Source organism: Phascolarctos cinereus, unplaced genomic scaffold, assembly GCF_003287225.1.
Source record: "Phascolarctos cinereus isolate Bilbo 61053 unplaced genomic scaffold, phaCin_HiC Scaffold_726;HRSCAF=1367, whole genome shotgun sequence".
NCBI lineage: Eukaryota > Metazoa > Chordata > Mammalia > Diprotodontia > Phascolarctidae > Phascolarctos > Phascolarctos cinereus.
In genome coordinates, this window is record NW_027556098.1 from 219,997,093 (window position 1) to 220,012,993 (window position 15,901).

General features: G+C 37.8%; 1 protein-coding gene across 2 annotated transcripts in view; it reads left to right on the forward strand.

The window, feature by feature from the left end:
• LRP2 (LDL receptor related protein 2) overlaps positions 1-15,901 on the forward strand; it is a 252,103-nt gene that overhangs the window by 44,918 nt on the left and 191,284 nt on the right. For both annotated transcript variants that reach the window (XM_020990917.2, XM_020990918.2), the window contains exons 2-4: positions 245-352; positions 1,883-2,005; positions 9,402-9,518. In XM_020990917.2, coding sequence (XP_020846576.1) covers positions 245-352; positions 1,883-2,005; positions 9,402-9,518 — 348 coding nt within the window. The remainder of the gene's footprint in view (positions 1-244; positions 353-1,882; positions 2,006-9,401; positions 9,519-15,901) is intronic.

Sequence of the window (15,901 nt, forward strand, 5' to 3'; positions counted from 1 at the left end):
GATTCTGTTTCCTCATTTGTAAAGGGGTATAATATTTGCTTTACCTACCTCATAGGGCTGTTGTAAGAAATGTGCATTGTGAACCTTAAACTGCTATTCCAACATTGGTTGTTATTATTATTGTATGTCTTCAGAGTAAAATGGGATTGTGATGTGAAGGGGATTGCAAGAGAAATTCATTATTTTTGTATCACAGCTTGAGTTTTTGATTAATTTTCTCTTTCTTTGGGGTGTTGCATTACAGCATGTAACAGTGGGCAGTTCCGTTGTGGGAATGGCCGGTGCATCCCTGCACATTGGCGGTGTGATGGAGCCAAGGACTGTTCAGATGACACAGACGAAGCAGGCTGCCGTAAGTGAGGAGTGAAGATGGGGGGATTGTAAAGAGGGGTATGAAAATTCATTTTATTAACATAAAAATTTTGGGGGCTTTTAAAACTTTAACACATAGGAAGTATTATTAATTTTGGAATCCATGTCTTTTGAATTCTATTTCAATGTTGGAAATGAGCACAGCCCCACCTTCTGTTAGGGTGTGGATCATGTCTTCATCATTCAAAGATCTGTCCTATGGCCATGTGCCAGAAACCAAATATACCTCTGAAAATGTTCTTGAAGATTTTTGGAAGCATATTAACAGCAATTTTTGTTCATTCATTAGGGACATTTTTGTCTACCAAAAGAAAAAATCAAGAGCATTGGTAATTGAATGATTATGGCTCTTGGCCTAAATAGAAGCCCATTGTTACATGAAGGGATTGGACTTGGTTTCTGACTCTGCCACCCGTAACTGCTTAACTCTGGACAAGTCACTGCATCTTCTTGATTCTGTTTCTTCATTTATAAAGGGGTATAATATAATATCATCATTTTGAGGTACCACAAAGGAACTATAGGAGATGGTAGTGTGGCCATATATTAGATTATCTTTCCCAATTTAAACCTAGTCACCCATGATTCCTCATCATGTCTTTTTTTTTACCTCAGGTATTAACAAAATAGAAAAAGAAAGGACTGAAAAGGACTGACTGAGTCTTAAATTGTTGGAGGAACTATAGTACTACAGTTGAATTCCTATTATACTAGTTGGGAGTGGCTGAGCATGAGGAAGGGGAGATATCTTGTACCATTGAGCAATTCATTTACAGATATAAGTGGTACCCATATACTTGCCCATTTAGTTACAATTAAGATGGAAAAATTTGGGATTACATCCCTCCACATTCCTCACTCCCTGCCCAACAGTGAAGGAACAGCAATCCGTACAATATTACTCTCCTTTTAGACATCACTTCACTGTGGAATTTTTTAAAAGTTAATTTAAAACTTATAAATATAATTTCATAATTTGATCACATTTAAAAACATGAAATGAGGGCATTTTTGTGTTTCATTTCTTTTTTCTTCCATATATATTTAGTAATCTTTTATTTATATAAAACAATTTTAACATTTTAAAAATTTTGACTTCCAAATTCTAATACTCCCCCTTTCCACTGTTCCCTCCCTGAGATGATAAGCAGTCTGATATAAGTTATACATCTTCCATGTATTTTATTGCATTTTTTTGGTGACTCATTAGCGTGTGTGAAACTCTGGTTGAGCCTGCGAGAAGATTACCTGTCTTGGCTATGAATAACAGAGTTGGATTTGGTGATCTCCGAGGTCCTGTCTACCTCTAAATAACAGGATTTTGTATTTCAGTGATTCTTCTTACTTAGAACTACAGACTCCTTTATACTATATTGCTGTACTTTGCACCTAAGAACATTGTGTGGAATTTTATGGATATAAACTTGTTCATATAACTTTAAAGCTGTTCCTTTTTGAACCCCTTTTGCTGAATGTTTGGTAGACTAAGTGGTTTTCTGGTTTATTCTAGCTCATCCTTCTTGTGCAGCAAGCCAGTTTCAGTGTCACAGTGATGGAGAGTGTATCCCTCGGGTTTGGGTTTGTGATGATGAAGAAGACTGTGATGATGGGTCAGATGAACATCAGCAATGCCGTAAGTGTTGACAGCCCAGCATTGTTTGAATAGGACAATAGGGTCATATAAATTTAGAGCCACAAGGGATCTTAGAGGTAAACTGATATCACTATCTCACTTTACAGATGAAGAAATTGAGGTCCAGAGAAGGTAAAGATTTTTCCAAATATACATCACTAGTAATTGGCAGAACCAAGGATTTTAACCTAGGTCCTCTGACTCTGAACCCAGTGCTCTGTCAATGTCTCATAAGTGAACATGGGATGATATTCTAATTTGTCATTGATATAGAGCATTTGATCTTATTTTAATGCTCATAAATGTTGACTAAGGGGCGTATTAGTTGAGGAGTCATAGAATCATAGCATTTCATAGGCGGAAGGGACCTCGACAGCCATCTAGTCCAGGTCAGACCTGAAAAAGAATTACCTCCCTGCAAAACACCTAACACGAGTGGTCATCCATTCTTTTTTGAAGACCTCCAGTAAGATGGAGCCCATTCCTCTTATGAATAAGCTGTTAGATATGTTATGTTTTCCTTATGTTAAGCCTATGGAAGCTGCCTTTCTGCCACTTGCACTTATTACTCTTAGATCTGCCCTCTGGGTCTAAGAAGAACAAATGTAATCCCTCATCCAAATGAAGAGACATACGTGAAGGCAGCTGGCATGTCCAGGAAACCTGTGCAATCTAACCATCTCATGATATTGAAAGTATGACTATGTTCAAGAATTGCCAGTAAATTGTAGTAACTAGGAATAAAGAAATCCTTTGCCTTTTTACTGGATTACATCAGACTCAGAGGCCGATCTGGAAGCCCTTTTGGTCCCTGCCTTCATTTACGTAGGCTGTGACAACTGGATGGGTTGAGGAAGGGGAAGGAAGAGCCTGTATTGGATCTGCTTCTTTGGAACTGGATGCCTGCATACCTCTTACCCCTTATTTCCCAACGAAACTAAGCTTCCCGTTTCTGTGTTTGTCCTATCTTGTTTATATACAGTTGTTTGCATGTTATTTTTCCCATTAGATTGTGAACTCCTTGACAGCAGGGACTGTTTTTTGCCTCTCTTTGAACCCCCAGTCTTAGGACAGTATCCGGAACATAGTAGGTGCTTAATGAATGCTTTGAGTTGGGTGTTTGGATGGAGGGCCTGGCAACGACAGAAATGATATTGCTGGTGGCTTCTCCTTTTGTTCCTGCATTTGTTGCAATCACGTCCTATCCTAGGTGATCTAGAAACATAGTAAAGGTAGAAGTGAAAATTACCATCACAAATTACATATATATATATATATATATGTACATATATATGGAACTGATTCATATTTATAAGAATGACTTCATAAGACTACACGTTGAAGAATGGTTTCCATTCTACATTGGAATTTGTATATTGGTAGGTGTTCCCTACTCCACTGAAATCAGATTGGGATAAAAACAAAACAAAAACAAACTACGTTGCAGCTCTTCCATGACTTAATTTTGTTATCACTTAGTCATTTTTCAGTCATGTCCAACTCTTAACGACTCCATCCAGATCATTTTACAGATGAGAAAACTGAGACAAACAGGCTTAAGTGACTTGCCCAGGGTCACATAGCTAGTGAGTGTCTGAGGCCAGATTTGAACTCAGAAAGATTAATAGTTTTGATTCCAGGCCAGGTACTCTATCCACCTTGCCAACTAGCTGCCCTAATAGTCATTGTCTCCTATGATTTAATAGTTAATAACAATTCACATCAATATTGTGCTTTACTAACATGTCATTTGAACCTCACAACAGCCTTGTGAGATAGCCATTATAGGTATTAGCATCTCCATTTTATAGAGGAAGAAACTTAAAGAGGTTAAGAGACTTCGTCATGGTCACATAGCCATCAAGTGTCAAGGGTAGAATTTGAATCCTGGTCTTCCTCAATGTCTGTTGCTGTCCACTCAGGCCAGGTTGCCTCTTTGGTTTTCAACAACATGGGGTTGATTCCATGCCACTAAGAGGCAGGTGAATACTCTAGCAGATGATAGCAACTTCAATTAGATTAAAAACATTCAGTAAGCTCCAGCTGGGTATAAGGCACTGTGTTGGACAAAAATCAAAGAGTCTGTGCCTTCAAGAAGCTGTACAGTGATAAATAAATGCAAGATAATTGGAGGAGGGAGAGAGTGCTAATTACTAGTGAGAGCAAGGAAAGCTTTAGGAGGTGATATGTGAGCTGTGCCTTCATGGAGCTAAGGAGGTGGGGGTGTGGAGAGAGTGCATTTTAGGCATGGAGAACAGCTTATGTTATGTTACAAAGGCACAGAGATGGGAGGAGAAGTTTTGAATTTGAGGGGCTGTCAGTGGTTTTAATTGACAAGTTGAAGGGTTTGGATTTTATTTTAGGGGTGATAGGAAGGCATTTCCAGTTTTGGAGTAGGACAGTAGGATGGATGTGCCTTCAAAAATTAATTTGTCAGCTAGGTGGAGAATCTGTGCTACTAAAATTACCACCAAGACCTACTGCATTTCACCACATAATCGTCGCAGATTTTATGCTAAATTTTTGCAAAAAGTAGACTGTGACCATTATATGAAGCTTTTAAAAAAATTGTGCTGGTATTACTTAAAAATCATTTATTACTGGGCAGCTAGGTGGTATAGTGGATAGAGCACCAGGCCTGGAGTCAAGAGGACCTGAGTTCAAATTGGCCTTAGACCAGACACTTGACACTAGCTGTGAGACCCTGGGCAAGTCATTTAAACCCCAATTTCCTCACCAAAAAAAAAAATCTTTGGTGCAAGATTAGCATGCCTGGAATACTCATGAATATATGTTAAAATTGAATACTGACAATGTGCATGCACTGAGAATTCTAGGCTCCCAGCTTGTAATAGGCGAGAGATAAATGTGTATCCTTATGCCACTGCTGAATACATTGTGGCTCTATTTACCTTTAAAATGATGTGACAAACAGAATTATACCATATGGTGATTACTTGATAAAAGGTTATGAACCAATTTTTGGACTAAAAAAAACCCCAGGGTGCGACAATTATATGGTAGCGACCGTTATGTGGTGAAATGCGATATTAATGTCCAAATAAATTAAAACCAATTGCTGAGCAGCGTCCTACAAATTAAAAAAAAATTTACTTAAACCCTCGATAAAATGGCAAAGGTTCCTCGGTAGTGTTTGGTCCTTTGAGTTCTCCAGCTCAATTACTTTCTTAAAGCTGTAGCAGCTTGCAAGGAAATTATGTAATTGGAAGATGCTGGAGACTTAGGTGTAGGGGTGAAGCAATGTGGGATTAAATAGCGTTCACAAAAAGGATGGTAGGAAACATTAACAACTCAAGCATAGTACCAGTTCTTTTGAGGTGGAGAGGGGTTCCTAACCTGTTTTGTGTCATGGACCCTTTTGACAAGCTAGGAAAACCTATGGAACCCTTTTTAGAATAATGATTTTAAATGAATAAAATAAAATACATGAGATTACAAAGAAAATGAATTCTATTGAAATAAAAATGATCAGTTACCAAAATATGTTTAAAGAAAAGTTCACAGATCCCAGATGAAGAACCCCTGTTCTAAAGTTTATTTACATTTAAATTGAGACTTACTTATTTACAATTTAGTTTCTATGATTCAAAGACTAATCTTTTTCAGGCTTTTCATACCCAAGGCCTGGGTCAGATGTGAGAGGGCAGGCTGTGCGTCTTTTGTGTACTCTGAGCCAATCAATCACCAAGCATTTATTAAGGCCCACTGTGTGCCACGCACACTGTGGGAGGTACTGTGAATTCAAAAACAAGAGTGAGGAGTCCATGACAGAAGGAGCTTACATTCTATTACTGCATGTTGTCTAGCATGATGAGGATATTGCCCCACTGTGTGATACTCTTTCATTTGGATTAGGCTCAGTATTGCTGGGAAAATTCCCATGATGCTAAGTTACCAGATAGAATTTCTAAGGGTAGCAGGTGGCCTCACTACTCCATATCTCCCCTCTAACTGAAAACATGTAGAAATGTTCACTGATTTGCAGGCTATTAGAAAAGGGCCTGTTTCATGGTGGAAAAAATCTCTGACTTTAAGATTAACAATTAGATTCCTACCACATATCAAGAAAGGGGTTTTTCTGTTCACCATATGCATATTCTATAGAAATTGGGAATTTGTAATTTGCAATAGATCTCAAGGTTAATCTTCCCAGGGCCAATTTTAATGTCCATCAAGATTCTGGCTAGCAACTTAATGCAGTCATTGTCAACATAGTTGCCCCCGATCAAATAAAAAGCAGATGTTTTTTGATGGCTCCTTTACATAGGGCCTTATTTTGTCCTTAGATGCATGCTGATGGAGCCCCTATTGACTCCTGGATGCATGTATGAAAGATTGGAATTTGGCCCAGTACGTGGGAATCTTGTACTGAGTTAGAACCCTTTTCAGCCATGTCACTAGATGCCAAGGAGTCTTTTGATGATGCAGAATAGAGATTTTTTTTTTTAGAAAAATCCACATCAGATAAATTTGGTTTAAATCAAAGAATGTAGAAAATTTATTCTGTCTTTTTATGCTAATGCTTGAGATTTTGACCAGACACCTGGTCTTTTCCTTCAGTCTTTTCCTCATCACCTCTCCTCCACTGCTGTGTAGGCCGTGACACAGTATGGGGGAAATGGTGTATGTGAAAGACCTTCATTTTCAGAGGTGATGAAAACTCCTACCACCCTGCCTGGTCAAGTGTAGAGCAGGGAAAGGATTTAGGCTGAAATTCATAAACAGGATTGCAGACCGGTTTTTTAATCAGGGGCAGCCTTTATGCTGTGATTGCTGCATACTTAGGAATTACCAATATTTATTACATATACTTGGGCTCAGTGTAGAGAAATGCTGTCATTGTTACTGAAGCTTACTTTTTATGGAGGAAATGTTATATATGTACATGAAAACCAGTAACTTTATATGAGTACTTTACAAGCACTCAAATGCCTTTGGATTTTGAAACACTGAGCTCGGTAATTGGGGGAATAGGGTTAGTTTCTTAACTTGTCAGTCCATTACTTTTTCTTTATACTAGCCCTCCATTCCCCAGAAGTAAGTAAAGATAAATGAAAATCACTCTTCTTCATTAATTCTCAGGATTAATTGCATCCTGGAAGAGTCGGTGACGATTTGTTTGCATGGCAGTGAATTTCCTTTTCATCTACCTACTACTTTAGGAAACTGGTTATCTAAATTCTTTGAAATCTTGTTGGATAGCTGAACTTGAAATTTTATACTTGGCATATTTCTGTGTATACTGAATAGCAGTTTTAATAAGCTTTTAATTTAAATTTTGCTTCCCAGACAAACACTAGAACTCCTAAAGGCCAAATATAGGACTAGAAGAATTAAATGGTAGGAAAAGGTAAATTTAGGTTTTTCAGGTAGAACCAGTAAAATGAAAGTGATGCTGACACCTGGATTAGTTGCTTTCACACTTTCTCTAGAGTTCCTTGTTCTTGCTTTTGGGTGAAGGAAAAGAGATCTTTTCAGTCTCAAGGGAGCAATTAGAAACATAGCCTTAGATTAAATAAATTCTACAGGAATTTAACAGAGGAGATTAACCTTCTTAACCTTTCTCAGATAAAGGTAATGGTATAATTTTAAGAATGTCGTGCCCATGCAGTGACCAGAAATCAAACAGTTTAACAACGTCTACCTCTTAACTTAAACTTTATTTGTTGGAGTAGATACAGAAATTGTGAGGCAAAATTAATACAATTAAGAAATATGTGGATTGGGTTAATTTTTCTGTGCTTAATTTTGGGAAATGTGGTTGATAGAGATTTCATAATGTAGAATTTTGTCAGATACATGTTACAGATTAATTTTTAGCAACTAAGAAAAACATAATAAATTAACCATAAACATTTCAAATGTCACAACATTTGGGAAACATAAGACATAGGTAATTATAGCAGAATTTTCTTAATGTCTAACTTACCAAATGGAAAAGCATCAGCACATTTTGAAGGACTTGTATAATTTTGCTTTTTTTTCCTCTTAAGTTCTTCCTCTTCTTCAGGATATTTTTGGTAGCTGACCTCTTTCAGGTGTCTAAATTTTTTTTTAATATTTTCTTAGCAGAAAAAAAATAATTTTGACATCTGAAGTTTTTTCCCTGATGTATCCATGTGAAGCTCTATATTTAATTGCTATTTGCTCTGGAAGTCTGAAGGCAGATATCCCTTTCCAAAAGAGAATCGTGATTGTATTTGGAGAATTGATGAAAGTCAGCTTCCTTCCTAAGCATTTCACTAATCTATGTATAAGGACAATTTTCAACACTTATTAGCTAATACAGTTTCAGCTGTGGTCATTTTTACCTCACATTTACCAAGTGAGAAGCAGTGGGATTCCATCTGCTGTATCTCAGTTGGGAAGATTCCCCACTTCAAATCCTGCCTCAGATACATACACTCTGAGATCTTGCGCAAGTCACAGCCTCTTAGACTCAGTTTTTTGCATCTGTAAAATGGGAACCATGGCATCTGGCTCACAGGGGGTGCTGTGACTATCCATAGTGATAATGCATGTAAAGTGTTATCTGCATGTGAATTGTAATCGAAGTACCCTCTAAATCTAACACTCAGATTCACCAGATAGTTTGACTCATTTCAGCTAGAGATAAAAATCCGTAAAATTTGTCATGCCTTGCCCTCACCAGTCCTTCTAGACAGTGTTATGGTAGAGTGTGTGAGTCCTTTAAAGAAGTCAAAGAATCTTTCCTTGATTAATAAAATCCATTCTCCAACCAGCTACTAAATTCTTTACCCAGCCTCTTCCCTCATTTTAGTTTTCGTTTTATCTCTATGCATGTTGATCTCATTCTGATCTACTTGTCTTTTACGTGGTTCAACACAGGTAAACCGACATTAATTAGGCATGTCTTATTGGAGAGTGTTGTTAGGCTAAGGGGAGATATATGATCCCTGACCTCAAGAAACTTACAGTTAACAAATGCAGATAGCCACAGCACACAGTATTTAGGGGTGATAAAACACAAATATCTGTACCTATAGCTGTAATCCACAGTATTACATGGTAGGTGCATTGGGGGTTAGAATACGAAGAGCTATGTAAGGTGTGAGAGGATGCTTGTTACCAGCTTGGGGGGCAGTATTGGAATTGGGCTTTAAAAGATAAGGAATTTAATAGGTGAATGTGGGGAGGAATGTTGGGAACAGAGCAGCAACCATAATTAATCTTTACCTTGTACCTGGAAACACTGTTTTGGGGCTTAGTAAAGGTAATCTGGCCTCCCAACACTTTCTCCTACCTAATGACCTCATTAATATTTGGTAGACATAGAATACAGAGGAAGAATAAAACCCATTGGTCTGTATGTGGAGTGAAATATAAATTCAATGTCCTTTTTCCTTTTTTGTAGCTGGGCGGACATGTTCAAGCCAGCAGATGACATGCCCTAATGGTCAGTGCATCCCAAACGAATACAGGTGTGATCGAGTTAGAGACTGTCCAGATGGAGCTGATGAGAGTGGATGCCGTAAGTCTTGTGATCATAGCGCTGTATTTGGTTTCACATCCCACCCAACTTCGGTATTTTAATCAATTTTTAAGATTAAGGGGGTTGTTGATGGACAGAAATGGCTACAATATGCTTCTTGTTACCAAACTCTCATGGCAAATTCTTTGGTGGATTAGGGTTGATGGTCTGATATGATCCCATTATTATAAGACATTCTCAGTTTGTGCTGCCACAGGACACTGAGTTCTAGGTTGCTGGAGTGTGGAGATTTTATCATTAAAATAACGCTAGATAACAACAGCTTAAAGGAAAAAAGAAGATCACTGAATAAAAACACAGAATGGTTAAAGTCCAGTGGAGTTAATTTTAACTTTTTAAAAAAATTCTTTTACAAGTTGTTGGATCAAGTGTTCCAGTGCGTTTCTACTCTTGCATGTTCATATTCTACAAAATACTGTTTGAAAAGGTTACATTTTGAAAATGGGTTCTACCTTATGTCAGTGATATATGTCTTTGTTTATTAATTACTGTTAAGAATAGATGTATAAGAAGTGATTAAGTCCTGTTTAAGCAATTTGCTCTTACTCTACTTTGGGATTTCATGTGTTTTAGAACCTAGGTGATATTAATTTTAATGTCTAAGCCATAAAATGTTACGATAAGCAAAGTTTTCCTTGTATACTTTGTCTTACTCTGTTTAAGTTGGCAATATTATGGTGTAGGCATAATGTATTGTGATGCAGGTGAGGAAAGAATGTGCTGAGCCTCTGAATTCTTCTTTGCTTTCCTAGTTTATTCATTGGTAGAATTTCATTTCAGGTCAGACCAGTGGATGTTCTAGTTGACCGTTCTGTATCTTTCAATGGCATAGTGGTTCTCCATGATTTCAGTTATGGATAGTTAAAGATGTATTCCCTCCAAAGCTTTGTTTTCTCTGAATAATGAGTTGAAGTTTTATTTAGTTATCCATGATTCCAAGAGACTGATGATAAATCACTTGGGCACTGTGCTAAGCTGTCGAGGTACAAAAAAAATGGCAAAAGACAGTCTCTTCTATCAAGGAACTCACATCTAGAGGGAGAAACAACATGAAAACAATTACATACAAAATGATATATGCAGGATAAGTTGGAAATAAAAGATGTGTAAATACACTGAAAATATAACAGTCTACTCTATTAAGTCACAGCACATTCTTTTCATTTCCTGCTCCTCCCTCCCCCCCAAAACAAGAGATCTACAGAAAGCATCAACTCAAACTTACAATTACAAATTAGGCAGCAAGAGTTCTAAAGAAAACTGAAATCTGTACACTTAGCAAATTTAGATATAGTGCAAGGAGCAGAAAACCTTCAAAGAGATACAGAAACTAAACTTCACTTAGAGGCTTATTTACATATTCATATTCATGTTTATGAAGGTATTAGAAATTGGATACCCAGCCTATTGCCTGTCCTTTCGTCTTTTATTTATAAATGGATGGAAATGAATGCTTAATCTGAAATGCAAGAGGGAAGGAAGGAAATGGCATTTTGAAAGAAAAGGCACCCAAGACAGATTATTTGGATTTCTTCCATGTGCATCACCTGTAGCCAACTCTAAAATCACTAGTAAGACCTCCTCATGATTTTGCCAGTGGACCATGCAACCTGAGGTCACTCTCTGCAGGGAAAAACCAAAAACACAATCTGCTCTCATGACTTGGCATATGAGTACCTTAGCTACACAACAGTAGTCAAGGAAGGGAAGGAGTTTTAGAAATGTATGTAGGAGAAGTAAATTTTGGATATTAGGGGATTTTTTTTTGGTTAGAAAACATAAATCTTTCTGATGGATATGGGTTTGGCCAATGTACAATTAAAAGGATCAGACTTATTGCCATTTGCTTATAGAATTGAGCTTGACCAATATACACTATGGCCTTTAAAAATAGAAGGGAGGAAGGGGGGGAAAAGAACAAAATAAAAAGTGTACAGCAGAGAACAAAATAAAACCTACAAGGAAGCAAAGAAAAATGCACTGCTTTTAACATAATGTGTGGTATTTAATATACAGGCTTCCTTGAAATGGAAATTTATTGCCTTATATTTTGAATCCTCTCTTGCATTCTGCTGTGCACATGACATGTTTTTTTCTTATTTTATATATAAGTTTATGATATGCTTCTATTTCTTTTCTTTTTAAGTATTTAAGTTTTAGTGTTCAAGTCTAAAATTAAAAAAAGATTTAAAAAAATCCCTGCAAATATAATAGGTCTGCTTTTAAATACACTGCCTTCTCTTTTCCTTCCCACCACATTCCTTTAGCTAGATTTGTCTTATTAATATGGGTAAAATTTGGTGAAAGTTAAGAAAGGACCACATACATATGTATACACACGCACACACACACACACACACATATTGCTAATTTAACAACCATATCTTTTAGGTTTTGGTTTTGTGGTTGCAGCAAGAGGAGTGGAGAAAAGAAAGCCTTAAGAAGAGAGCCAGTCATAATAGAGGGCAGGGTTTGACTCTTTCTTTGGTTTTGGTTTGAAGTTATGGCATGAAATATGTCCCTTAGCACCATGGTCCTGGCTTGCTGGATATAATTTAGTTCCTTGGTTTAAATTCATGGTATCTCAGGTCCATAGGATTGTGGGTTAGTGAATATATTTTTACAAACAAGCCATTTCCTCCCATGAAGAGATAGTGCTTCATGTACATTAATTTGTTCAACAAGTACTTACTGACTATAATGAGTACGTCAACCATATATAAATCACCACGTTTGGCACTGTTGGGGTGCAGATAAGACATAATTCTTGCCTTCAAGAATCTTACAATGTAGTAGAAGAGATATGGAAGTCAGCTAGGTGGTGCCACACAGATGTAGTTGGGTCAGCAAAGGGCTAATGGTATTTCCAAGTGTGACTGTTCTTCCAAATGGACTCTGTAGGCAATTTCTAAGAATGCTTTTTTTTTTCCAGGCAAGTTCTTAATTTTTAATGTTTTTTTTTTTAAAAAAAACTTCATTTAAAAATATCACTGGTATTCAGGAGTCAGATGACTGTTTGGTGATCACAGTAACAAGACATTCCTGAAGAAGAAATTTGGCCATTTGCTAATTTCTGCTACTTTAGCCTATGGCTCAACACTAAAAACCCTCCAAATGATGAAAATAAGCAACAAGCAAAGGCGAGAGTTGGAGGGGAACAATGACTTATTTTGATCTGCCTCAGCTGAAGCTACAGAAAGTCACAGAAAATAAAATTAAGTTGTCCCCTCTCTGAGCAGCTTAGGTGGTCCAGTGGATAGAGTACTGGACTAGCTGTGTGACCCTGGGCAAGTCATTTAACCCTGTTTACCTCAGTTTCCTCATCTGTAAAATGAGCTAGAGAAGAGATTGGCAAACAACTTCTTTGTCTTTTTCAAGAAAACACCAAAATAGGGTCATGAAAAATCAGATATGGCTGAAACAACTGAACTACAACAGAGGCAGCTAGAAGGCACAGTAGATAGAGAACTAAGCCTGTAGTTAGGAAGACCTGAGTTCTAATCTAGCCTGAGATTTTGCCTGAGCTGTGTGATCCTAGGCAAGTCATTTAACTGCTGTCTGCCTCAGTTTTCTCAACTGTAAAATGGGAATAATAACAAATAGAAAGACTGTTAAGGGTGACAGGGAGATTGCTTTGTTCTGGGGTGGTAATTATGAATAAAAAGGATGAAGGATAAGGAAAACAATGGTTAGTAATTCTGGTAGGTTAGGAGGAGAGATGACTAGAGGAGTAAAAATGGAGATTATGAAGGATGGGAATATTCAGATTCTACTAAAGAGTTTATCCTTGAAAAGAACCCAGACAAGTAACTATAAGTACATTTCTACGTGTTTGGTTATTTTATCTGGTATGTAAATAGATGGATGAGTTGCAGATTTTATACTTTTCAACTATAAAGTGTTATAAAATACAAGGCAATTAAAGATTAAAAAAGAGGTAAAACTTCACTTTTTTCTTTTCAGTAGGTTATGTTATTATATAGTCTGGTCATCTGCAAAATGCCAACTGATATTAAGCAACTTGTCAGTTGTGTGTGTTTTTTTTAAATGGGATGGAAAGATTCAAAGCCATGTCCTTTTTACTGCTAATGGGATTAACAGCAAGGAAAAACTGCTCATGCAGAGGCTAAGATAAACATCCTAACAATGCTGTAGCTGCAGGCCGTTTAATTAGTATATTGGAGGGCTGCACGAGAATCCTACAGTTTCCCTTTAGTTAAGTAAATTGATCATTTTATTTTACTGGTCAACATGCCTGAGTGACTTATGTTTGAATAAAAATACTACTAATTGTCACTGGGGGTTTCAGACACTTCTTTTTAGATACTTAGGAAGGCCAGAGGAAAGTGTAAAGCCCTTGTTAAAATGCAGGCGTTCTTTGCTGGTCATCAGCAGCATTGATTCTGTGGGCTGCAGGGGCTGCGGTCTCCTTGGAGGTTTCTTTCTATTGATTTTCTGTCCTAGGGAATTTAAAATCTCTTTCCTGCATTACCTAAGCCTGATTGAGAGTAGCAGGTGGAGGGGGATGAGGGGGATAGGGTCAGTCTCTGGACTCAGACATTTGGGGGGGTTGCCCCTCCTACCATTCCTCTCCCTCCATTTAACACCACATTTGGCTTCTGCTAACTAGAATTGTACCATAATGAAAACACTAACAACAGCAACAACGAACTAGCTCAGTGACCCTGAGCCTATTCATTTCTCTGGGTCTCAGCTTTCTCATCTCTAAAATAAGAAACTGGACTAGATGATTTCTAAAGGTCCCTTCCAATGTCAGCATTTTATGCTTCTGGGATTCTGTGATGGCCAAATGAGATTTGTTCTCATCTGTTCTTTCCTTCTACTCTTTGAGTCATACATACATTTTCTGGCAGGTCAATACCTAAGAAGGGATTTGGTGCTCTGAGGCAGTGAGAAGAATATGGCAGTGGATAGAGTGCTGGACCTGGGGCCAAGAAGACTCATCTTCCTGAGTTCAAACACTTGCTATCTGTGTGACTCTGGGCAAATCATTTGACCCTGTTTGCCTCAGTTTCCTCACCTATAAAATGATCTGAAGAAGGAAATGGCAAATCACTCCAGTAGCTTTGCCAAGAAAACCCAAAATGAGGTCATGGAGAATCTGACATGACTGAAAAATGGCTGAATAACAATATATATGCACATATACATGTATATACACATGGCCATATACCATATAATACATACACAATATATATATATATATATATACACACACACACACACATATGTAATACATTAGCATTTATAAAATGACAACAATGTTCTAGTCGTTGTACTAAGTATTGGTGATACAGGAAAAAAGCAAACAAAAAACCCTTTAAAATACCTGCCAAATACCCAAATTCCTGCTTTCAAGGATCTTCCATTCTAATGGAGGGAGACAACTTACAAACAGGAACATGCAAGACCAATGCAGAGTAGTAGCCAGAAGGTAACTTCAGAAGGTGTAACACCAACAGCTGGGCAGACCAAGAGGGGCCTCCTGGAGGAGGTGGAATTTGAACCAGGGATGCCCAGAGTCAGAGGCTGACTTGGGAAACCATTCAGGGCAGAAGGAAGAGCCCATATATGTTTGCGCGCACACACACACACACACACACACACACACACACACACACACACATTCATAAGAATCATGCCCCATTGCATTTCTTGGTTGGTCCTTTTGTCTTTCTGTGTGGGAGTATATCAGGTTGGACAGTGGCTGGTACCTATGCCATTGTGCGATTGGGGTACAATGCCATTCATACATACTCAGTAGATGCTGTATATTTCAGCTGTTGAGTATTTGGTTTGCACTTGTACAAACAGTTTTGATTCATCACTCTAAGCTCCTTCCCTCTCTGTCCCTTTTGCTGGGGCAATAACAATTATCCTTCTGGTTCCCAGCATCAGGGGTGCTTGAGCTGTTATGCTTCTAGTTATTTTTAGAAAATGACCTCACTGTTGTCCCTGGGAAGTAGTGGAACCAGCTTTCAGGCTTCCTAGAAATGCCTTTTCTGACAAGCTCTGCTTGGCTAAATCGCTGAGGTTAATCACATCTCCTAATGCTCAGCCAAGGTATAACATTGGGGTCTTAAACATAAACAGGTCAATACCTGTTCCTCAACACACAAAATGGGTGCATTTGACCTGAGGTTCATTTTGAAATATTTGCACTTATCTCTGACTCACATTGCTGTTCTATGCTGTTCAGTTTTGCCCTTTTCTGTCTTAGGTTCTCTTACTAGAGGCAGGGTGCTTCAGAATTATAATTTAAGCATGGTTCTATCTCCAACATCTGAAAGCGATAGGGGGCACCCACTAAAGCCTCTCTTGTGTTTCCTTACTATTTTGGG